Source organism: Halyomorpha halys, unplaced genomic scaffold (genome assembly GCF_000696795.3).
Source record: "Halyomorpha halys isolate HHAL.00 unplaced genomic scaffold, Hhal_1.1 Scaffold785.1, whole genome shotgun sequence".
Classification (NCBI taxonomy): domain Eukaryota; kingdom Metazoa; phylum Arthropoda; class Insecta; order Hemiptera; family Pentatomidae; genus Halyomorpha; species Halyomorpha halys.
The window spans coordinates 449,256-474,022 of record NW_027114505.1 but is presented as its reverse complement, the minus strand read 5'-3'; the positions used below and the strand labels follow the sequence as shown (position 1 = coordinate 474,022).

Sequence of the window (24,767 nt, the reverse complement as noted above, 5' to 3'; positions counted from 1 at the left end):
GTACATGGACCACAAAAAATGGGATGATGCCGAGCGTGTAGCTGAGAAAGTGAATGAAGAAGGTTTGGTAGATGGTGTCCTTCAAGCTAGGGCCGTTGAAGAGTTCAACCTCCAGAACTATTCCAAGTTCGAAGCCCTTTGTTTGAGAGCAAGGCGTCCTGAAACAATTGTCAACATGTATAAAGTCAGTATTGCTTAAATTTATTTATTTATCATAAGTTAGATTTTTAGAGGTTTTTTTGGGGGGAGTAAGCACATAAGTAAAAAAATTGTTGAAAGTTTTATAGGCTTTACAGTTAAGAAAGCAATTATCAATTTATAATTTTTTCTGTATTAAAATATTTCAATTGGAAGTTAGTTGATTATATAGAATTGAAGCATAAGATGGTCTAGGTGGCTTTCAAAAAGGACCTCAATATAGTAAAAAATAATTTATTGAAAGCTAATGTTGGGACCCATAATGCCATTGAGCCACATTCGAGCCATATTATTTAGTTCTGATGAAAGGGACTTTCATTGTGTATCGAGACAATAAATATCTTATTTTAAGCTTCTTTGTTACTGTTGTTTGAACCATAAATCCTGAAATATTTCAGACTATAAATATTTGTGTAATTAAATTCCATAATTTACTATCTGTATAAGTAAATAATTAAAGATTACTGTCCAAAGAATTGCTTCATTAATTTTAACACTTAAGTTAGCATTTTATCAGCTTTTCCTATAAATAAGATAAATATAAAAAGTTTTATGTAAACTTGAACAATAATATAAAATAAATACAATATTCAAACATTTTTCCATGTTTATTTTGATTTCTTCAATTGATAGGAGACAGGAATGTGGATGGATGCACTAAGAGTGTGTAAGGAATACCTACCATCAAAGCTGTCATCCGTGCAGGCTGAATATGACCGAGCAGTTGGCTCAAAGGCCTCCAGGGATGCTGGGCTTCTCTTATCTGAAGCCAGGCAGTGGGAGGCTAGTGGCCAATATGCGACAGCTGTCAGCTGCTATCTCAAGGTTCTTGTTTTTCTTTATAAATTAATTATTAATTATGGTACGGTGATACAAAAGTAGATAAATTTATTTTTGTAAATGTTTACACTTTATTTCGTATCCTCTTTAAGATAGTGCATATTAAACCCCTCAAAACCTACTAAGTTAGTGTTAAGTTTCAAAAGCAGATTAATCCCTATAATAAAAAGGCTAAACAATATTTCACCAAATTTTTTTTTTTAAAAACAACGTTTTTGCTATAAAGCCATCATCAAGTCTACAGAAAAATGGACTAAGTTTAGTGAATAACAGAAGTCAACAGTATGGCTTTATAGCTTTAACACTTTTGTAGAGAAAAAAATACTTTTGGTGAGAAATAACACCCAAAAGCACCTTTTTAATAATTGTTTTCACTTAAAAAATATATAAAGATTAGGGGAAAATCAAAACGGTCACTCAGGGGACCAAATGGACGAGTATTTGTTTTCAGAAAAAAATAAAATAAAATACTTTTTGGTGATTGTTATAAAAATTACATAATCATTGCATATTTTTTTTTTTTTTTTTTTTTTTACATATTTGTTTAATAATAATATAAATAATAAAAGTAGGGTGTCAAATTCTTATACTTAGGGCTGGATACTTTTCCTCTCAATGGAACATGTAGTTTTTGTTTCTTTTGTATTGTTAAATACCTAAAATGATACTTAGTAACTTTTTTTTTCTATTGTGAGAAATGTAAATCCTACAGCTTGGGTATATTGTTTGTTATTGGTTTTATAACATAACTTTTTAGTCTTGTAGACAAGGGCGTACCCAGGATCAAAACTAGGAGGCACGCCATGGTCATTTAGGTTGTGACATTTCAGCATGGAAAATGAAACTAAAATTTTAAGAAAATTGTCGTAGTGCTTTGTTAGCTGTTATAATCATTTTTTTGGAGAAAAAAAAATAATGATGTGTAAAAGTAATACTTTTTTTTTTAATTGTCATGAGTTTTTTCCTAGTCTATTGGCATTTTTATCGATTTCCTTACCAAAATGGAATAAATCCAATTTGTATAATTTATTTTAAAATTTGGTATTTAGAATAGCTTAACAACACTTTATAAATATTTTCTTATGTAGTTTAAAACTACTGATTCAATAATGATTGTTTCGAAAAACTAATTACCAAAATTAGGCATTTTTTGGGTTTCCTGAAAATTTTTTAAAATTTGGATTTATTCCCTTTTGCATCTCAATGCCTCAATTGCCAAATTTAATTAATCAGATCATTTAAAAAATTATTGTTTGTTCATGTCAATTGACCAAGTCTTCAGAGCTATTTACAGTCTTCATTTTCTCCACATTTTTAATGTTATGTTTCATTGTAGGTTAATCCTTCAAATTGCCCCGACCATAATACACTTGTCAAGTCTCTCGCTGAAGCTGCCAGGCTCACAAACAACTATTTAGATGGAGAAGAAGCAATTGAAATCGTTAAAGTATTAGGTAAGTCAAATATTCGTGCTGTTTCATAAATATTTATATTTGCCCATGCTCAGCGGAAAAGAGGTGGATCCATAAAAAATTAAATGTTCCAAAATATTAAAATACTAAAATGCTCATTGGCTCCGGGTATGGTCAAAGAAACCTCAAATAGTTGTAAAACTATTTATTATGAGACAACATTTCACCCCACCTTAGAATTAGAAGGCTTCATCAGGACTAAAAAAAATATACAAACACTTAAATGGGGTTAAAATAAGTAAATAATGTCAAGAATTTAAATAAAATTTACAGTGTAGCTTAAAATTAAATAAGAATAATGAAAGGTTTTAGGCAATTAAAGAAAATGGAAATAACAATAAGTAAAAAAGAAATATAAAAATACAGGCACACAAGAGATGAAAAAAGGGAATAAGAGTAAAATCGATTCTTGAGTTATTTCAGTTTTCTTTAATTGTCTAAAACCTTTTGTTATTCTTATTTAATTTGAAGCTTCACTGTACAATATTTTTCAGCCCTAATGAGTAATGTGGGGGGAAATGTTTATTAAAAAAATATATTTTATAAAATTTAAAAAGAAGTATCTTCCTCAAACGAAAAAAATAAAATAACAAAAAAATAAAACTGATTCTTTGTTACAATGGTTATTTCAAAGTGTATCAAAAAGAATTAAAGAAATTGAAAAAAAAACTTTCATGCAAAGGGGGAAAAAAGTAGTTCGTACAAAAAAATAAAACCTATTGAATTGACTTATAACCTTAATATGCCATAGTGTAATTAATGTAGGAAAAAAAAATTCACTTTAGTCCACATAGAGACTTCTGACATAATTTTCTTTGTGTGCCAAAGCTGGTACTCTGTCTCCGAACTCAGGTTGTCCGATATCTCCTTTTGAACACAACTTCTGGGAGAACCCAGAAGTAGCAAGACAAGCCTTAAAATCCAACAAACAATCATAAATCTAACCAAGCGGCAAAAGCTGCATCATTGATCCTACTTTGATTGCCCCCACAACGACCTTTATCCTCTGATGACAATACAAATATAAAATAAATGGCAGGCAACTTGGACCAACACAACAGAAAACAAATTAAGAGTACAGTACATCCAAGGAAGACATCAACCCAAAGCTGCAGATGGAGCAAAGTAATACTGACCAGACTACGAATTGGACATTCGACTAACCCAAGAATACTTACTGTCAGGAACATCTAAACCTGAATGTAGACAGTGTAACATACCACTAACTGTTAAACACATACTAACAGACTGCAGGCATTTGATGGATACCATATCATTTGGCAACATTACTTAACAATAGTAGCCTTCATATTTTGGAAATATTTTATTACCTCAAGAAAACAAATATCTCCGAATATATAGAATAAATTTGATTTATTTACATCTTTATTACATCAATTAATATCACTTAATGTTGTGGAATGAATTTTTTTTCAAATTAACTATTGCTATGATATCAGCTAATATATTCTAATAGATCCTAATGATATTAGGAATGTTTCTAAGATTGAAGCTCAGTCAGTATACTCAGGCAAACACCATTGCTGTGGATTGCCTTATATTTTATAAAAAAAAAAAAAAAAAAAAACCTTTCCAATCAAGGACAAGCTGAAATTGTCATTCTGACCCAACAACCTTACGTACAAACTCACTTTGGCACTGCACTCTGTCTCTCCCAACTACTCTCCAAGAGTAGTTTATCTTCATAAAACTGCAAAAGATTTTAATTTCTTTAATTGATCTTACAGAACAAAATTTGACTTGCAAAAAAAAGAATTTTGATCAATGATGATCAAAATATTTTAACATACTACTTCTATCTTAAGTAGCTGAACAAGTAAAAAGGACTTGGGATGCCTAATAATGCTATTTTTAAACATTAAAAAATGTTTGTTTTGAATATAAGGAGGATTATATATAGATTATTAAAACTGACATTTTATTCAAAACATGATTTTTTTCACTTCCAAGCATTACTTATATTGAATTTTTTATTGCTTATGTCTATTAATTAAAAAAAAAATAGTCATATCTCTTTTATCTTTAGGAGCTCGCCTTATAGAGGTGAAGCAGTACAACATCGCAGCTCAGTTGTACATTGGTGTTGACATGATCAAGGAAGCAATTGATACGTTTATTGCTATCGAAGAATGGCAAAAGGCTTTAAAAGTTGCAAGGGAGCTCGAGCCCAAGTAAGTGATTATTAATCCAATGTTATCAACAGACCATTGGTGGTTGACTCAAGACATATTATGACCCTGGAAAATTAGTATCGATCTTTACAACATAGATTTTATGACATAAGTTCATGGACGTCTAATATTTTCTCCTCCTATTTAGATGATTAAGTTTATATATTCTAATAGAGGACTAATTTTATGTTTTAAGTTTTTACTCTTGATTAATACCCATGGCAAAATTGATTTGCTTTGAGGTTCCAGAGCTATGTGGAGGAGCGATACAAGGAATCATTGCGACTTGGAGGCCGAGCAGATCAGCTGGCCGATGTAGACCTCATCAGTGGATTGGACCTTCTCTGCGAGCAAGGCCAGTGGCAACGGGCAATAGACATGGCTGCTCAGCACGGCTCTCCGGTCCTCAACAAGTATCTTGCGCTTTATGCGACCTATCTTATTAAGGTTTATCTTTTTATTATATAATATATTTTGACAGATAATATTAAGTTCTGCTACTTTAACTTTAACCCACGCAGTTAAATCTTGTTAGAAGATAACTTTAATTTAGGCGTTTTTCATCATTCTCCATTACCTTTTACCACTTTCTATGTTAAATATTATATTTTCTAAAATGTTTGGCTTTCCAACAGTATATAATAAGTCTATAGTACTACTATTATTTTCTGAAACATATTTTTCCTCTTATCTCTTTAAGTTAATTTTCAAACCCTTTCATAGTTTGTATTTAACAGTTGTTCACTAATAATAAAAATATGAAACAGTTAATTATTTCAAATAAAAAAAATTAAAAGTACTTTAAAGGAAGTTTTTTTTTTTTTTAAATCTCGATTTAAGCCCTGTCAAACTATTATGCAAAGGATAAACACTAATGATATTAAAAAACAATTAATTTTATATTGATGCACCGAGTTTAACCAAAATTATTATGACCATTTTTGAGAAAATTGAAAAATCAACTCTATAAAGTAGTACTTCTGGTAGGTCAATTTTAATGAAAATGTTGCTGTCACATCCCAGTCATACACCTGTCCTAAATATTTAATTTAAGTTTCATATGGCTTTTAACTAACTTTGAACTAGGCTGTTCACGCACTAACAGACTTTTTGTGAAACCTGGTTATTTGGACTCTGAGGACCTCAAAATGGGTATTTCTGTCGAAAATTCGAATAGGGAATTTTATATGATCGCAATACTTTCCCTTATTATACACTAGATACAGAGGGAAATGAAAATATAAATAATTACTTAATGTCTATTGTGTATTGTATGGTATATCTACTAACAAAAAAAAAATGTATTTCCTCTACTGAACAACTTAAATTGCTAAATTTCATACAATGGTGGCCCCTGGTGAATAGTGTTGGTTCCTAGTCAGTCAGGAACAGTTTTCTATCCCTCCAAATCTCATTCTCAGAATAATTGTCTATACCTTCGCGTAGAGATGAATTTTGGGTTCTTAGGCACAATAAAATAATAATCCAGCAAACCATTACAGACTCTATAACATACAAACATCAATAAATTATCACAACAAAATGCCTTCTCCAAGCATGCACTACATAAGCTGGTGTTTGTCTCGACTTCCACTTTTTCTCTCCTACCTGGCGAGAGTCCTCTCCTATGTTTAACATATAAATAAACATATCAATTTACTATTGCTAAATCCTTTTTTTTTAAATTGTTTATTACCTTGCCCCTCAGCTAATTTTATTAATTAACATTTAAATAATAAAAGAATTCTAACTATCTTGCATATTCAATGTATTGTGAATTTGATTACATAATTTCAACATAACAATACACCTTTTGCTGGACATTATGGTACTCACTAATATAAAATTAGAATGGTATATAATTAAATTTTCCAGGTCAATTGAGTGTCTTTACAAATTTCTTAATCTGATAGATTTGTTATGACCAATGGAAATTCCAATTATAGAAACAAATTCATAAAACACCCCTTTACAAAATTATAAATCTTATTAAGTTTTTTAATGTTCATGAATAAAAGAAGTTTCAAGACTTAATATAATTATGTCAGTTGTTTTAGAATCAGAACACATATTCCAACTAATTAACTTTCAAATTAATAACTAGATAAATATCGTTTTCGAAATGTTAAGTAGGAAACAATTGGAATTTGACCAGTACAAGTTTTACTGTTAGGAAACTACATTAATTCTTTAGTCAGCAATTTCCCTATTTCTATACTAACTATAAATACATCTATGTTTAGCTTATAAAAATATAATATGTATTAAATAAAATTATCTGCAACATAGGGCAGCAAGACTATGAGAGCACTTGAATTGTACAATGAATACAAACCTGCCGCTCTGCCTCAGAATTACAATATTTATAGGAAAATAGCGCTGGATACATTTTCAACTCCTAGGTCTAAGCAGTCATTTGAACAATGGCTAAAACTCCGAGACATGTTTCTGTCATTGGTATGTTATTATTTTCATCAATTTAAAAATCTTACCCAGCTCACTCTAATCATGTTTAATTTTATTTTATTTAGAATGAGGCTATGACTTCTAGTGCAGATAGCGGCACTCAAATTCAGGCAGAATTTGAACAGATCATGCTGATTGGACATTATTATTCGCTCAGGTTTTAGTATTATAGATTTTTTATTTTATGTTTTTAATTCTTATTTAAATACATGTGATGTGGTTGTTTATAAAAAAATGAATGTCACTGACTTTCCAATGTAGAGTTGAAACTCTACACTGGGCTGTTACTTTAAGATAATATCAGAAAGAAATCCTGACTAATTTTTTTCAAACCGAAGGAATTGTATTTAATATTCTTTGCATATCTCATTAACATTAGCATTTACTTCTTTAACATTTTTCTCTAAATATGAGTTTTTAAAATACTTTGAAATTTATATATTCCATACTGATATAGGTTCATCATAAATTGATTTTTTTGTGCTGGTCAGCACAACTTTCACTTTAAAAAATTAAATCAATTTGTTACCTTTATTTTTGTTTTTTAAGAATTTGAGCACATAATTAACAATCTCAATTACTCTATCCTTTGCTTCTCCTGCCATGCACAACAAGTTAAGTCTGCTGATTTCAACTTGAAAATTGTAAAATTCAAGTCCAAATATATCACTATTGTTTATGAAAAAAAAAAGCTTCTGACTTAAGAAGCAAAATGTGTCACAATTCAAAAAACCTCTTGAAAATATTGAAATAATTAAATTTATGCCGTTGTTCAAGAAAGATTGAGTACAGTTTAATTTAATACTGGCACATCTGATCTCATTGGGAAGGAAAAGGCATATTCGCTGACCAGACTAGCTGTAAAGGCAGATTAAGTCGTAACATCATCCAACAGCAAAGATGTTATTTCTTGGATCAAAGAAATTGGATGGAAAAAGTGGTAATATGGATGGTTCAATACAAGATACAAGTTCAGAATGGTACAGCAGACAGCCACACGTACAGCAAGAAACTTGAATCTGCCACAGAGAGAAAAGGTGGTTCTAACCAGTCTCCAGGTAGGCTATAGTCAAAATCAGCCATGGTCATCTCATAAAAAAAGAAGATGCACTAATGTGTCGCTACTGCGAAAATGATCCCATCAGGCATATTCTCACTGAATTGTATTGCTCAGGAGTCACACCGATTCTCTTCTCTGGAGGAAAATTATAGAAAATGAAAATGTGCCACTCTCTTTTGTGTGAAACTACACTATCTTTGGAACAGGTTTAGCTAAAAATCTAATAACACTTTTTTTTTTTTTTTTTTTTTTTGCAAATATTCAAGCAGCAATATGGGTTTTGATGTACCAGCCAGGAGTTAATTCAAAAAAGTTTCATCAGAATAAATTACGAGTAAAATAGAGTAAAAAATTACTTAAAAAGTATCTAACTGTACCACATGAATTGCGTCCGATAACTAAAATATGAATGAATGTAACCTAATTTTGTTATAAATAAATTGAGGCATGGAAATGGAAAAGGCTGTAAGTGCCAAAAATAAGATTTTGATAGGATAATATTGAAGAAACCAGCACTAATCGACTGGTAACAGCCGCAAGTTCCTAATTGAACAGTTTAGTTTCTGAAGCTGTAATTTTTTCATAATTTTAGAACAAAATGTGGCCAGCTGGCTGTTTTTTTTTGTTTTCCTCAAAACTAGTTTTTTGGTTCTTACAGCCTTTTACATTTCTACGCCTTAATTAATTAAGCCGTAAAATCAAAGTGGTAGTGTTACGTATGGCAGCAAGTATTAAGAGCAGAGATTCGGCTTTGCAATGGTTGCAGTAACATAAGATTTAGATAAAATTTGGAGGAGTTGTGAATGTTTTTGTAAATCTCCGACATCAGGAGAACAAACAAATCCTCTCTAAGATTAATTCCAAAAATGTCTAATTTTTGGCCAAGTTTACTTGAAGCATCTTTTGGTTTTTGTAATATTTGATGTATTTATACAATGAGCCATATTTTTTTCTTATTCTACACAAAAAACTTATTGATTAATACATAATATCCTTTAAATGACACCTTGGTTTGGAGCAAAGAGGAAGAATATAAATATAATAAATTGCTAAAATTATATCAATTTATTTTCCGGGCGCATAGCTCCCTCAGACACATGCTGAATATTTTTATCGACTTAATATCATAAAAAAAAGTTTCATTTAAATCCAGTGCTTGTTGCCTCCCGATGTAATCTAACATCTTAATTTGAAATTGGTACTAAGTTTCAAATTGGTAGTTGTTAAAACAATAACTAATAATTATTAATTTCTTCATTTTCTATTGGTTCTAAACTATATGTTTACTTTTTCAGGTTTTTAACGAGTAGCACAAAAGGTTTGGAAACCATTACGGCAAAGATTTCAATTTCCCTTCTCAGATATTCTGATTTGATCCCAGCAGACAAAGCATACTTTGAAGCAGGTGTTGATGCCAGGGTAATAACATAATTAGTTCATATTATGCGCACATTGTTCATCGTAAGAATAATTTTAGGAGTGCCATTTAAAAATTAAAGTTCATGACCTCCAAAATCAGCCCACTACTAATCTATACTGTTATGTAAAGCTAAAGACTTTGTTTATTTGAAAATCCTAATCTTTAGATTAGACTATCAGTATGATTTATAAAATATGTGACAGATAGGCCTTTTATCAAGAAAGGCTTAAGGCTATATATTGACCATAGAAAGCAGAGCAGTAATCATTTAATGAAAAGTTTAGGCATGTGGCAAAAATCTTACTATCGCAATTCCTATAAAGCTGAAAATTTTAAAGGTGGTTCTTTGAAGGCTGTAGATGTGCAATAAAACTGGGTTTGAAGAAATATCTTTCTTACATATATACTTTATATGTATATACTTTCTTACAAAAATACTTAACACTTAGAACAGATCATTCTATCAAGTGCATTCTGGAGAACATCCGCCAGTCAAGCTTTTTGGGAGTTTGAATATCATACTCAACACTTTTCCGTTATTAAAAAGAAATTGTTTTATGAGTTGTGTTTATGATTGATCAATTAAATATTGTTACAGGTTTCTGGAAATATAATAAAACATGAAGTGCATATATATTAATATATTTTCAGTAATTTATACTCTACGATTCTCAAGACTAGAAATAAAACCTTCGGGATGTCAAGACTAGATGCCAGCTGAGACTCTCCTAGCACACAGACTTCCTAGGCCAATCAGAGCACCACAATTGACTAAAATTAGAATCAAATCCGCCTCTCAGGCAGATGATCCTGTCCAATTGTTAAATTAAAAAGAAAACATGTATTTTCAGAGATGTTTGAAAAATACTTGCTTTTTGTGATATCAAATTTTCTTTTAGCTGTTGGTTGTTTTGTTTTTCTACATAATCTCTAGATTTTATCAAATTTACTAAGTGAAGTACTAATTCAGTATGTATATGAGAAAGCCACATGTATTCTAGATATCACGGGTGAAACCACAGAGTATTATACCGCTAGTACTATTTTAATAGTGCATAAGAAAAGCCACTTGTTCTCATTTTAATATTGTTAAGAATTTAAAATTTAAAAAAGTTAAAAAGAGCCAAGTTAGGAAAAATAATTCCTCATCTTCGAAATAAGCCTTTTTCCTTAGCATATTTTTTTAAAATATCTATAATTTTATTTCCAATTAAATATTTACTTTTTGAATCAAATGAAAATAAATCATTTTTCAGTAATCTACATAAAGCAAGATTGGGGATATACATATAATTTAAAAATAAAATGCTATCTATTTTAGGAAATTGGATGGGCAGCTGATGCTTTTGTACTTTTGAACCACTGCTTAGACCTATTAGAGGCTATTGAAGAGCAAAAGAATACAGTCGACTATCAGGATTTAAACAGAACTGACTTCCCAAAGGATGTCCCAATACCAGCAGCTCCACATTTATCTGAAGATGAAGTTGAAGACATTAAGCAATGGGTGTTATCTGTATCTATGGACCAGAATATGGAAATGGTAACTGATATAAAAATTTAATTTCACACTATTTGTAAATCCTAATTATTAATACTTTGTTTTTGTATTTACCTGATCTGTTAATAAAGTTTCAAGACTGGCCTTATAGTAAAAAATGTATTGAAAATTTTTATAAAGTGAACTAAAAATCTTCTACATAACACCATCGGGCATCAACGCACTGCTGCCACCATTTTTCTATTGTTCATGGAACCCTGGTACTCTTCAAGCGGAAGACATTTAAGACACATAGAGGATGCCTGGATAGCTGGAGTTGAATCTAATTTCTTCTTTCTCAGGTATTTATTGATTCAGGGAAACAAAAAGAATTCACTGGGAGCAAGGTCGGGACTTTAGAGTGGCTGGGGCAGGGACCAGGTTGTATTTGATTCGTAAACGAAAAATGAGTACTTGTTCTCGTCGTGTGAGTTGGTAGATGGCATCTCCGAGGCCGTGACAAATGTGACTCTTAATCCATTGTTGCCTTATGGTGCCTTTAATATGCATTTTTATTGTGTCGAGGCTGAAGTCACAGTCGAACTCCTCTTGGTCAGCAGGTCTGCCCTCTCGTTTCCAGCAAAGCCATTGCAGGATGATCAGGCTTTCAAGTTCCTTGGCTAGTTTTCTCAGGCCTTTTCCCCCCTTCGATTTGAAGGTCTGCAGCACTGATACTGCATCAGTAAAGAACATTATGTTTTAGTTTTCAGACCTCTTTAGTGTCCAAGCAGTTTCGATGCTTCACAGATAGCTTCTTGCTCAGCCCAATAATTCGAAGAAGCAAAGCCAGTTGAAATAGCCTTTTCAATAATGTTCCTTACAGGAAACTATAAATTGTATGGCTGACTCATCAGTATATACCTGAGTCAACTCGTCTTTTGAGTATGTGCTGTTTATGTATTGCAGAGAAAGACACCTCATAAGGTCCTCAGGAGTGTCCTTGTTTTTGATACCAAGGATGGTCAGAACGATTTATGTTCTCAGAGATTCAAGCCAGGGAGGGCTGTCTTCTACTACTTTTGATCATTCTATGGGCACCTGTCTTCCATGGACTTCAGAAGCAAACTTTGAAGAGTTGTGCAGAATTCTTCGCTGCTTTATGTGGCAGATATTTCTTTCTGCTACCCTTTTTTGAAAGAGATTGTTCGGGACAGACTTGGAATTTGTATCTAGATGGAGGAGTTTCATATCTCTCCTGTCCTCCATTGAGAGAACCTTCGTAAGGGTCACAAATTTGCCAATCAGTGTGGACTTCATTGGTTCTTTTATAATCCTTAGTTCACACACTTTCTCTAAATTTTCATCATTTTGGCTTGTTGAAGGTCTTCCAGCTAGGATATCGTCTTCAATGTACTCCTGGCCATCTTTAAACCTCTATACACCACACGAAAACCATTGTACATGACATGGCTTCTTCTTTATAAGCCTCTTGAATCATATCAAAAGTCTCTGTAGTATTTTTTTTTCAGTTTCACACAGAACTTTATTGAACACCGTTGTTCCAAGAGGTCCTGCCTTTTCAAGAATTTGACAGATGTCACTGACATGCATCCACATCACTTACAATCTACTCACTACACTGTCTCGGAGACAACTGCCTCTTGTCCAATCTGTTCGTGGATATCCCAATCTACTTCTTCATGTTGGTGGAACCTGTATGCACACCCTTCTCTAGTTTGCAAAAAATCAGTCTTGAAATTTTATGAACAGAACATGTATATAATTTCACGAACCTTAATATGAATATTTATATAGGTTTTCACGTAAATACAGAATATAGCTTGTGAATGTAGATTTACATTATTCTTTCATATCAATAATAGGAAGAAATCTCAACTAAGATAACAATAAAAATAACTTCAGTTTGTCAATGAGGCAGCGGAGAGAGATTCACAATTATCCCAACATTCTTATATTATTAAACATACATATTATGGCCAATTTCCTACAGTGATACTCCCCTCCGCCTTTTGATTTTTAATTTTCAGTAATCACAATTAAAGTGAAAAGTACTTTAAAAAATACCCACCCTAAGAATTATCAAAATTATAATAAAATTACTACAATAATGTTTGTTCCAATACAAGAAACTTTAATACCGAGGTACTGGAGTTGGGAAAGGCTGCACAAGTTCCCTTCCCATACCAGTTTGCCCAACTTAGACTCTACTATGTCTGTTAGTCTTTTTTTACTATATTAGGTATGATGAAAGAATATTTTAAAAAATTCAGATTTCGTTATATTAGATTTGATTATTTAGTTGAAAAATATGAAATTTCAAGAATTAAAATTTTAAAAAGAGACAGAAAACAATTAGGTTTTTAAAATATAAATGTGTGTATAATAGCTTCCTATCAGCTTTGTGTATTGCAAGAAGTTCATATTCACTATTATATAAATACTTCATTAGGTATTTGCAAATAACAATTACAATAAATGTGATACTTTCAGGCATTACCGCTCGACTCAAGAGGACTGTATGCAGCCAACTTGCAGGGAAGCCGACCATGCTTGGTGACTGGATATCCTGTTCTGGAACGCCAACGACTGTCGTTCAAACGGGAAGGAGCCGTAGCTAGTAGCACTGATTGGGCCAAACTAACCTCTGCACTCTCGTCACATCCCTACTTCTCTCAGATTCTGGCCTTCTTGACCTCATGGGCCGGTCCTCCGCCTGCATTTTCTTTTGTATAGGGTGTGCATCAAGTCTGGTTCCCAAAAGGGCTCATTTGACCTTTATGTCTGGTGGATAATTATTTTTATAAATATTGGTTTAATTTAGGAATTATATGTTCGGCTGGTAAGTGACCTTAGAGTTTGATGAAAAAGATTGCTCATGGGCAGTATACTGGATTTAGTAAAATTTACAAAAAAAAAATTGAAATATTCAGCTATTTCATATTTCTTATTATATATAAGTAATTTAAAGATTATATAGAAAAAACAAAGATGCATAATATTCCATTTGGACCCCAGAGAATAAGCTGCTTATTTTGGATAAAATGACTCACTGTAACTAATTAAATGATTATATATTATTAGGTATATGTGCAAAGGTATAACCTCGACATTTCATCTCTTAATATCATCATCTAAGCTGTGATGCTTCTAAGGCACAAAAAAATTCACAATACGATCACGAATCTTTAAAAAGTAATAAATTTCAACACATCATTTTAGAAACACTTTGTCTCAGCCATGGTTTTGTAGAGCACCTATATAATGTTTTATTCAAGAACTGATTTGAGATTTCTCTAGAATAAAGTATCAATTTTTTTTTTTTAAATGGTATAAAGTTTGCGTCAGAGTTATGATATATCATAGCATAAGGAATATTATATTATTTTGAACAATTTTGTTGTCTGAAAGCTACTGAAGCTAATAGAATAAAAATAATAGATAATGCCCATTTTTAAATTATCATGTTAAAATATTGATAAAAATTCACTATAGTATTAGCTTCTGACTAAGACAAAAGTCTTTATCAATCATTGTTATATGTTAGAACATTTATTAAAGCTGCATCAAATGTTTATTGAACATAATTAATATGAAACGTTAAATTTACACTAATGGCCTAGCTCATTATAAACTGTAGTTTGACAATGGGAACGATATTGTATGATTAGTTTTATTAATTTCATTCTTTTTTTTTTTAACTCACAACTTTTTATGGGAAATATGAATACCTGGCAATTTTAGTTAGTAGGCAAAGTTGTTAATAATATTACCTACGCTGGATATCTTTTCTAATGATGTATTGGTTAAGTGTCAAATATTTCTGGACCTTAAACTCGTATTCCATTTTACATGATGCATGTTGCGATTGGTTTTAACGATAATCAACTATAATGACTGAATATAGTTCCTTGAATGTTGTTATAATGAATGAATGAAAAAATAATTTTATTCTGGGACATATGCCCCCTAAGATTAAATACATGGTTCATATATTAAGATTTTTAAATGGCAAATATTTACAAATTTTCAGATAGTAAAATGAAATTAAATTGGTATATTGGCTTTACTTCTGTTTATAATGTTAATCAATATATGCCTAGTTGTTTGATTACAATGATGTGGAGGTTTGGTTAAACAATAAGTGGAAGAATAGGTTTTGTTTAAAGGAAAGAATGGATGAGGACTGGAGAATAGAAATGGGAAGAGAATTCCAGAAGGAGGTTGCATGTATGACGAAGGATTTGCTAAAGAAGGTGGTTCTATAGGAGGGCATATATAAATCAATCGGTTGGGATCTGGTGTTTAATCAGTGGATGGATGAGCAAAGAGTGAGGTGATCTAGGATATAGGTAGGTTATTCGATTTTAAGAACTTGGAAATATCAAGGAGGTATTGCCTTCGGGAGGTTGGATAGAGCCACTTCAAAGTATACCAGCGGGAGACTTGGGAAAGCCTTGGGAACCCCAAGATAAATCTTACGAAGCAATTCATGAGTCTCTTCAGTCTCGACTCCAGTCCTGCAGATAGCCCTCCATACACCAATGATCCGTAGTCGAAGTAGGGGAAGACGAGAGAGGATACTAGGAGCTGACGGGTGTTCTGAGGATTGGAGTTACGGAATCTTAGGAATTGTTTGAGTACAGTTATGGATTTGCGTGTAATTTGGGAAATGTGGTTATTCCAGGAGAGGTTTTGGTCAAAGGTAACACCAAGGTTTTTTATTGTAGGATAGAAGTGAATCGGTTGGTTGTTAAGGAAGAGTAGAGGACAATAAGGGAGGGAATGAAGGAGCGCTTGGAACCAATAAGAATGGCCTTGGTTTTTTCAACATTCAGCTTCAAATCATTGTTATAAACGATATCTAGTGTAGTTTCAATTGTATAAAATATACCCTCAAAGCAATTGTCATATTCTATATTTTAATGAGGACTTGTTAATATTTTTTGACACAAAACAATCAATTGTTTAGTTCATTAATTTATATTTAAAATAAAAATGGTGATATTAATATAATAGCTGTATGAAATAAAATATAGTAATTTTATGTGATGCTACTATTCCTATATACTTCACTCTAATTTTTAGTTCCTTAGCGTTTAATATGAAAGAACTAATATTAGTTGATTAATTTAGCAAATTAATAAATCCAGATTATGGTTCTTTTATAGCTTTACAAATAAATGAAATCTACCTGAAGATGGGTTGATCGACTGAAACATTGTTAATATATAAACAAGTTTGGTGGAGCAATACAGTCTAACTTAATTAATTTATTTTATTTATTTTTTTTTTTTAAGGAACATTGATTTGATTTTGTATTCATGCCTTAACTACCCTAAACAGTTACATAGAAATAAAATTTTATTTAAAAAAAAAATGGAATTAAAAATATTAATGTATTAGTAAGTTACGTAGCTAGTTAGGAGATGAATTTAAGGATGAGTTTTACAGAAACTTGCTATAAATCCTCGCAGAATGGAAACTTCACTCCTGAGGAAACCAGCCTACATATATGACTTCTATAGGTCCTACAGAAATTAGCTTTTGGTACTTGCAGAAAGGAAATTTTACTCTGTAAGGAACTATCCCACAGCCATAAAGGTGATAGCAAATCCTACAGGAACTAGCTGTAGGTTCTTAAGAAGAGATCCAGAGAAATCAGAGTGAAATAAAAATCCAATAAACATCTCCAAAAATAAAACTAGAATGTACTGATCCACCATGTATAATGTTACTCACTGCCTCATAAGGAGGAGAATACCCTAAAGTAATATAATAAATAGTTATATAGAATTCAAGTTGAATTACTTACAAGAAACAATTTTATATTAATATATGTTGTCTGTGTGATGACTGCAGTAGTTCATGTTAAGGCAGCTAGGTTCGTCATGTGGGCTGTAGTAGTTACAGTATAGACCAGCAGATAGTAGTGTCGCTACACCTTCATATTCAAGCTTGTCAAGTATTGTGGTTATGCTGCATATAATTTATTTTATTTTATTTTTAAATAACCTTTAATTTTGTTCACAACTAGTTTATCACATCTGTCAAATAGAGAATTAGTTTTCCTTAGCAAACACCAGGGAAAAGTAACTTTTGAGTTGCTCTTAACCAGTACCTAGAAAATAAATCAATAAAATTAAGAATATAAATAACAATTATGCCTTTGACTATTCTTATTAGTTGGGCAAAAATTAGCTATAGTTGTAACTAATTCTTATTGTATTATCTGATTCTTATTGTATGTAGGATTAATACTCTTATTTCTGTGGATTGGAACAAGAATAATCGATGTCCATTTTTAGAGGTTTATAGTTGTTTTTATTTATGTATAACATTGTCTGATTGAAATTTTCATGTAAAAGCAAACAATGTTCTTGTTGCTGAAAGCGGTATCGGTTGCCGCTTTTAGACCAATGAATGGTTGACTGCACATCTTCATAGAATTCGAGTAAGCGATAATCCTTGGTGCTCGTTGTAGATATGACATCCAACCTATATGACTGTCCTCGCCTCGATGACATGAGATGGGGTTTCAGTGATGATGAAACTATGTGGTCCAAGTTTGTGACGCTTTATTAGGCTGCCAGAACACTTATGGCAGAAGAACCGTGAACCTGCGGCATAGAGAAATTTGGTTGTTGCTGCTGCAAGCTGCAGATTTAATCCAAATAGGACCAGAAGAATGAATTATCCTCCAGATTACTTAACAATCTATTCTATTATATTTGTAAGTTTGGTTTAATTACATGAATCATAAAGAATAGATATTCTTTATATAATGTTTAAGATGAATTAAAATATCTTCTAAAGCAGAAGGGAATCATTAGAAATCATTATTAAGATACGATTGGAAGATTCTAATCAGAAAATCATGAGTCTTAAAACTCCTGACAACCAACCTATCATTTTATTTAAAGTACATGAATAACCAAGTAAACTGCTATAACTCATATGACCGAGAACTAACACTCGCTATGAAGGTCAATCAGTGATCTTCCAATAACGAAAAATGTAAAAAGTAATACTACTCCCTCTTATATCACATTATTATAGCATATTCATAAGTGTCATTACTTTCTGACAGATTTGAGAATATTAATATAGAGAATAAATGTACTAGCCCCTCAAGAACTCATGAGATATTTAGATAATGGTAGAGTTACCAGAACCTTCTTGAGAAATAATGTGATTTGCATTATTTTCTAATCACTATAAATTTATTTATGGATATCAAGTATTCATTCTAGGGTTTTATGGACTTAAGAAGCTTTTCTGTGTTCAAACCAGAGAATTTTTCTCAGACAGGATAGACAGCAATACTGCCTTGATTCTACCCTATTCTAATCCCTGAGAAATGGTAAACCTTCCTATATCACATAACTGCTTACCTCGTATTTCTTGAACACTATGACCTGACCAATCAATATTTATACTCTATAACAAAGAAGTTCTTCATTTAACATATCCTTTCTGGTCCATTCCTCTTTCTTTTGAAATTCTTTACCTATTTCTATCCATGGAAACATCAGCTATTTCTTCACCTCCTTGAATCCCAATCTTACAATCAAATGTAAAATATATAGACAATCTGATACTTTTAACTTCATAGCTATACTATGAACAATCATTTTCTTTTTATTGTTTATATTCATAGGGATCTTGCAATGAGAATAAAGACCATTTCTTCATTTTTGTTTCATTTACAATAAAAAGAAGACAAATTTTTACAAAAATTTCTCGATAAAATATATTTATACTTTGGGAAGAAAAATACATTTAGCTATAATACAGGTAATTAGGGCAGAGGCAGGAACCAAGCTGAGCCGAAAGTAATTATAATCACAATTACTTTTCAGTTATTCTCTTTTGAAACAAGAAAATGGAATTACTATTTTGATTAGTGATTTCAACTAGTTCAAGACCCACTGTTATTGTAATAATTGTCTGAATTTCCAATTACTAGTTGAACCAAATTAATCACAATTATATTTTAATGTAATTTGTTATTGCAATAACTTTTTACCTAACACCAGGCAGGAGTTTTCTCCTCTGTTCTCAATATATAGGTAATAATGACACAACTCCTTCAACCTAGACTCTGCAATGAGTTTTATTGAAAATTCTTGTTGAAGAATGGAGACAAAACTACAGAATTAAAAAAAAAAAAACCATATTGGAAGGTTATTAGTTGACGGCATGTGATCTTGTAGATAGATCGTCCATAAATGCCCTAAAAAAATAAAATAAATATATATTAGTAACCGAAATTTCGCCCCACTTTGCAAGGCTGGGTCCTGAAGTTAGAATAAATAGTCACTAATTAAAATTTGGTTACTGAATAATTTTTTTTCTATTATTGTACCTTTTACCACACCCTTGTGTTTGCCTCATCAAATCATTATTTGAACCAAATGATAATGAAGGGATACCAGCCCCCCAAAAATTTTGGGAACTATTGAGTTAGAGAGATATACCCTCTTCTCTTCTTCCCGAAAAAATAAATTTTTTTACTCACCAATATAATATTTGTATTTTGAATAATTATTATGTATTTTACGAAATATTTTCAATCACTTTTGTATTTTGAATAATATTTATCTTCTTAGCCAATTTTCTCTCCCCCCCTTCCAAAAAATAATAAAAAATACGTACATCCCAGACTTGGGAAATCAGAACACAATAACACTAATTTAATAACCATAATCATTATTAACGACAACAGAATTTAAAATTTTATAGAATAAATCAAGAATGACACTCATCCTCCCTCCACTAGTAATTTGAGGATGCCCCCACTCAGTCAGATCTGCTGCTAAGCTCTTTTCTTCAGTCAGTATCAGTGCTTGGGCAGAAGGGATTGTTGTATGGAATTTTAGATTGTGAGTATTATACATCGTTTTATACTATATGTCTATAGTAATAAATGGCTTTATGTTTAGAATATAAGAAATTGCATTTAATATTTTAAATAATGGAATCAGAGATTCATATATAATGACATTTGGCCATATAAAACTTCGATGTTTTAAACCTTGTTATTGGAAAGAATTCAATAAAAAAAAATTAATTAGCATTGAAGAATTCATTCAATAAAGTAAGATTTCTTTTTTTCTGATTTAGGTTAAAAGATAGATACAAATGTGAAACTATGATAGCGAAAATTTTTATCAATGCCTTTTCAATCGTGTAAATAAAGGCTTATAAGATTGTGTTTAAAATTAAGCTTAGCATTTTATTTTCAATTTTTAACTTTTACATCTATTTTTTGTTTTTATTATTCTTATTCAGTTAAGAAAAAAACAAAACAATTGTTTTGGCTTCCTTTATGTTTTCCCACTATTAATGCCGTGAATTATACATTAAGACTTACATGAAACAATTATGGAGATTTTAAAAAAACTGCTTAAGTTATAATTATAATGTTAGTGACTGTGTTACATACTGAAGTCTTTTTGTCTTATATATTCAACATTTAAGTATTCTTCTCCGTATTCAGATCTGATGTTAAAAATAATGGATCCATCCGTTATTAAGGTAAAATCTTCCACACTTAAAAATGTAAGTAATTAAAAGTAAATCTACGTGTGTTTGCTTTTTATTTATTAATGTTAAAGACATTTTATACTTTTATTCTACTATTAGCAAATTAAAATGTTCAAAAATGAAAACATTACTTAAATGGTTTTTGTACTTATATAAATTCACTACTTTTTTGGGGCTTAAAAAAAATATTCATTTATATTTTTATTTAAGGCTAGTTGACCATTATTTCTTTATTTAGGTAATGTTTCGCAATGCATATTGCATTTTTTTAACGTAAAATTTATAAATATAAAAGAATAAACAATTTGAAAGTTATACATTTAAATGATTAATTGTAACTGAATATGAAGGAGATGCTTGCTCTAAAAAAAACAGTTAACTATTTATTAGCCGAAGTTTCGCCACACTTAACCGTGCTTCATCGGGGCTAAAAAAGATACAAAACAACTACAGATATGTTGATAATAAGATAAAAAAAACTTAGGTGGAGTTGGAAATTATGTAAATATAAGTGAAAAATTATATAAAAATAAATTAAAATACATACATTAATAAGTGTAGATAAAAAAGAAATAGCATAGACTATTAGATTTAAGTTGAAATTTGATGTGAAAATATCGTAGCTTCCTATTATAAATTCACTTCTTTTTATGGGTTTAAAAAAAAATATCCATTTATATTTTTATTTAAGGCTGGTGGAGTATTATAAGAAGTGAGGAAATTGTACTTCAAATTCTATACCATTTAAGAGAAGTGGACTGCGTCGGGTGCATAAGGACTAGATACACACATCCATCTAGATTTTTATTGTTCAAAATTGAAAAATTATTAATTGTAGCACGTTGGAATTGGTCCATGTATTATGGACATATATACTCATTCGATTTCGTTGTTTGTCGTCTTGTTATTATCTTATTTTAACACTCTGAAGTTCAAAGCCAAACCTCTAAGGGGCCGAACCAATGATTTCGAGAGATTAAGTAAAAGTGAGAAAGGATAAATAAAAAAAAATAATAATAATAAATGAGTAAATAACAAATCAGGACCACCCACCTGTTCAAGTTGAGAGCTTTCGAGACTTGACAGAAAATAGGAAGTGGAGGGGAGGCGACCGTTGTCGGTTTTATTTCTATTTCAAATAATCTAGTTTGCGTAACTTTTTTAATATTCTTATCATTGTTTAGTTTATATTAATACCATTTTATAATCTTCTTTTCTTTTCGTTTATTTTTACATAATTTTAACCCTACCTTCATTAACCTTTTTGTATCTTATTACCTTACTATGTCAAAATATTTTTTGTTTTTGTATCTTTTAAGCCCCGACGAAGCTCTACAAAGTGGAACGAAACGTAGGCAAATAAATAGTTGTTAACTATTTTTGTTCTTTTTTGACGACGCATACAGCCATCTTCTTCATAATTTGAAATTATTATTATTATGTATATACATCACAATAAAAATAATACAAAAACATGTTAATGTATTGTTTTTTGGATGATCGTTGATTGACCGTGTGTGAAATATATAAAAGGAAGATGGTCCTGGTGCAGAAAATAACTCAAATAGTAAATAAACTATTTATGTTTACCTAAATATAATTTTGTTAAGGCTTTTTAAAAAAACATGTTTTTAAATAAAAATCTTGATTTCTCTACTTCAATTGATTATACGGTTTCTCAACCTTTAATTTAAAAATATATAACGAATTATCTGAAATATAACAACTTATATTTTGGAAAATATCGCTTCATTAGGCGATCATATTGGCTAAAGCAAAGTCAAAAATGAATAATTTTCAGAAATACTTAAATAAAAACTTATTTTTATCCTATTCCAACGTATCGTTCTAAATTTCAGGTTTATGTCAGGGCAACTTGAATCCTCCTCAAAAGCTTTTGAATATTTCACAATAAAGTAAAATTAAAATATAAAGTAATTCACAATAGTTTGAGAAATTAATTTTAAATCGGATTCGGTAAATCTGTGAGAGAAGGTCATCACGTAAACTCTCGTAGACGCCAAATGTTTAAGGTCGACCCTGATAACGAATAAGTTTGCCTTTAATGTTATCAAAATCTTTGTTTTTTTTCCTCATTTACTCTGTATGATATGAACAGGTAGGTGGATATTGTGGCGGCCAAAAACTCAAGATTAGGTCCGATCTCAAGAATTTGGGATTTGATGAAGTTCAGTGGAAGTTATATAACCTGTAGGTTCACTAATTCTTTTGCTATTATACATTATGGTTCTGACGTATTAACGCCACCGCAGTTGTTTGCACACAGCAATCTTCTTGTTCGTACTCGCACGAAGTTATCTTTAGTTTCCTTGTTGCCTTGTTGTTTGCTGATTTCTTACCCCATTTTTTAGTGTTACGAAAATGCGTATTTGAGATTTACCAAAAGCAGAACAAGATGCAATTTTATTTCTTCAGGAGCGAAATTTGTAGCAATTCTCATAACATGAAACTATATTTTGGAAATGTAATTTAAGACAGTGTGATCAGCAAGTGGGACTTAAAAAAGACACCTCGCCCTGTTTCGTAATTTAAGACAGTGTGATCAGCAAGTGGGACTTAAAAAAGACAACTGGGCCCTGTTTCATAATAAAGTACAAACTAATACTATTAGTCTTGTAGATTTATCTTAATTCAATTACTCAGACTTGTACAATAGTAATTTGTACTTTAGTATTTTTTATTTCCTGTAATATCACTAATAGTCCTCCCTATCATGAAAATAATAAGTATTAGTGTTATTAACACACTAGTCTCTACACTTGTACTATGAACTAATACTGTTAGCTTTCATTATGAAACAGGGCCCTGGTTTGAGTTGAGCAGAATTCCATTTTGTTCAGCTTTAAGATTCATGTACTGCTGGTGCGAGGAGCTGACATCGGTTAAATTTTGCTTGATTTATCGTTTAAAACTGTTATGACTGGAATAATTACATGTATGTATCTGGGATATGGAAAAGAAACTAAACAAGAAAAAAGGTGGACTAAATTGCATTGTGGAAATTGATGAAAGTTTGTTTACTAAACGTAAAAATAATTGTGGTCGAGTATTACCCGTACAGTGGGTGGTTGGTGGTATATGTAGAGGAACGAAATATTCGTTTCTTGTCACTGTCCCTAATAGAACTGGCTCTACCTTTCTTGATGAAATTATTGAAAACATTGCAGATGGTAGCACAATTTAGTCTGAGAGTTGAAAAGGTTACCAAACAAATATAATAATAAAAGAAGGATTTCTACATGCAAAGGTTAATTATAAATACAATTTTATTGATCCTGATTCAGGAGTTCATACACAAACAGTTGAGATATAGGGGCGGCGAGACTTCATTTGGAATATTATTTATTAGAGTGACATGAGACATCAGGTGAAAGAACATAGAGACTGTTTTGAATCTATATTAAATTTCATATCGGCCCATTTTCCACCGAAATCTGATTGACTACTTTTCATAAATAAAATGTTTTGATTTTAAATAAAGTGTTTTATTCTATAATTTGTTGCAACAACTTTAGGAGTAGAATTGGCGCATTTGCAGAATTTTTGCTGCGGTGGCGTTAATACGTAAGTACCCATATTACATACATATTGAAAGTTATGTAGCGACATCCCTATCTCCTGGTCTATACTGTAATTACTTCACCTGCCAAAACCGTATGAGCCGACATGACGGATCTAGCTATCGCTACGTGAATCATTACAGTCATTGCATTACAAGGAGCTTATTTCTTGTAAATAATTTAGCCTGACTTGTATGTTTAACCATTCATTAAATTCGCATAAAAGCTAACGCCTTACATGTAGCATCTCTTGATGGCGTTTAATAGCCCCAAAGAGATAAATTAGCATTATTAAACGAAGTGTGAATTTCATCTTAAGTGAATTCTCCACCTTTTCCGACAGTTTGTAATAATATACATCATGAATCAGTAAATTCTAGTTCTATGTTTGGTAAATCGCATATGTGACTTTTATTTTACTCTGGCTTCTCTTTCCTAAGCCTTATATTACGTACTTTAAGCTGTAAGAACCTACAACTAACTCCTGTAGG

General features: G+C 31.1%; 2 protein-coding genes and 1 long non-coding RNA gene across 9 annotated transcripts in view; 2 read left to right on the top strand and 1 right to left on the bottom strand.

Moving 5' to 3' along the window:
- The window catches only part of Oseg2 (intraflagellar transport protein Oseg2), a 44,804-nt gene extending 30,922 nt beyond the window's left edge, over positions 1 to 13,882 (top strand). The window contains exons 26-35 of the mRNA XM_014429322.3: positions 1 to 184; positions 832 to 1,023; positions 2,375 to 2,492; positions 4,558 to 4,702; positions 4,945 to 5,149; positions 6,992 to 7,159; positions 7,234 to 7,325; positions 9,524 to 9,647; positions 10,970 to 11,191; positions 13,640 to 13,882. Coding sequence (XP_014284808.1) covers positions 1 to 184; positions 832 to 1,023; positions 2,375 to 2,492; positions 4,558 to 4,702; positions 4,945 to 5,149; positions 6,992 to 7,159; positions 7,234 to 7,325; positions 9,524 to 9,647; positions 10,970 to 11,191; positions 13,640 to 13,882 — 1,693 coding nt within the window. The remainder of the gene's footprint in view (positions 185 to 831; positions 1,024 to 2,374; positions 2,493 to 4,557; positions 4,703 to 4,944; positions 5,150 to 6,991; positions 7,160 to 7,233; positions 7,326 to 9,523; positions 9,648 to 10,969; positions 11,192 to 13,639) is intronic.
- Positions 29 to 19,342, bottom strand: LOC106686158 (uncharacterized). Of its 2 annotated transcripts, XR_010844605.1 has the most exons (4): positions 19,176 to 19,342; positions 16,962 to 17,267; positions 13,647 to 13,930; positions 59 to 158 (listed from the first exon to the last, which is right to left on the bottom strand). It is a non-coding gene; the product is annotated as an uncharacterized lncRNA (long non-coding RNA). The 2 variants fall into 2 exon arrangements; XR_001343964.2 differs by lacking the exon at positions 13,647 to 13,930 and having other exon boundaries at positions 29 to 158.
- A 558-nt stretch (positions 19,343 to 19,900) lies between these two features.
- Positions 19,901 to 24,767, top strand: part of axo (axotactin) — a 98,322-nt gene continuing 93,455 nt past the window's right edge. For all 6 annotated transcript variants that reach the window (XR_001343963.3, XM_014429316.3, XM_067051703.1 and 3 more), the window contains exon 1: positions 19,901 to 20,031. The gene's annotated coding sequence lies outside the window, so the exon portion shown is untranslated. The remainder of the gene's footprint in view (positions 20,032 to 24,767) is intronic.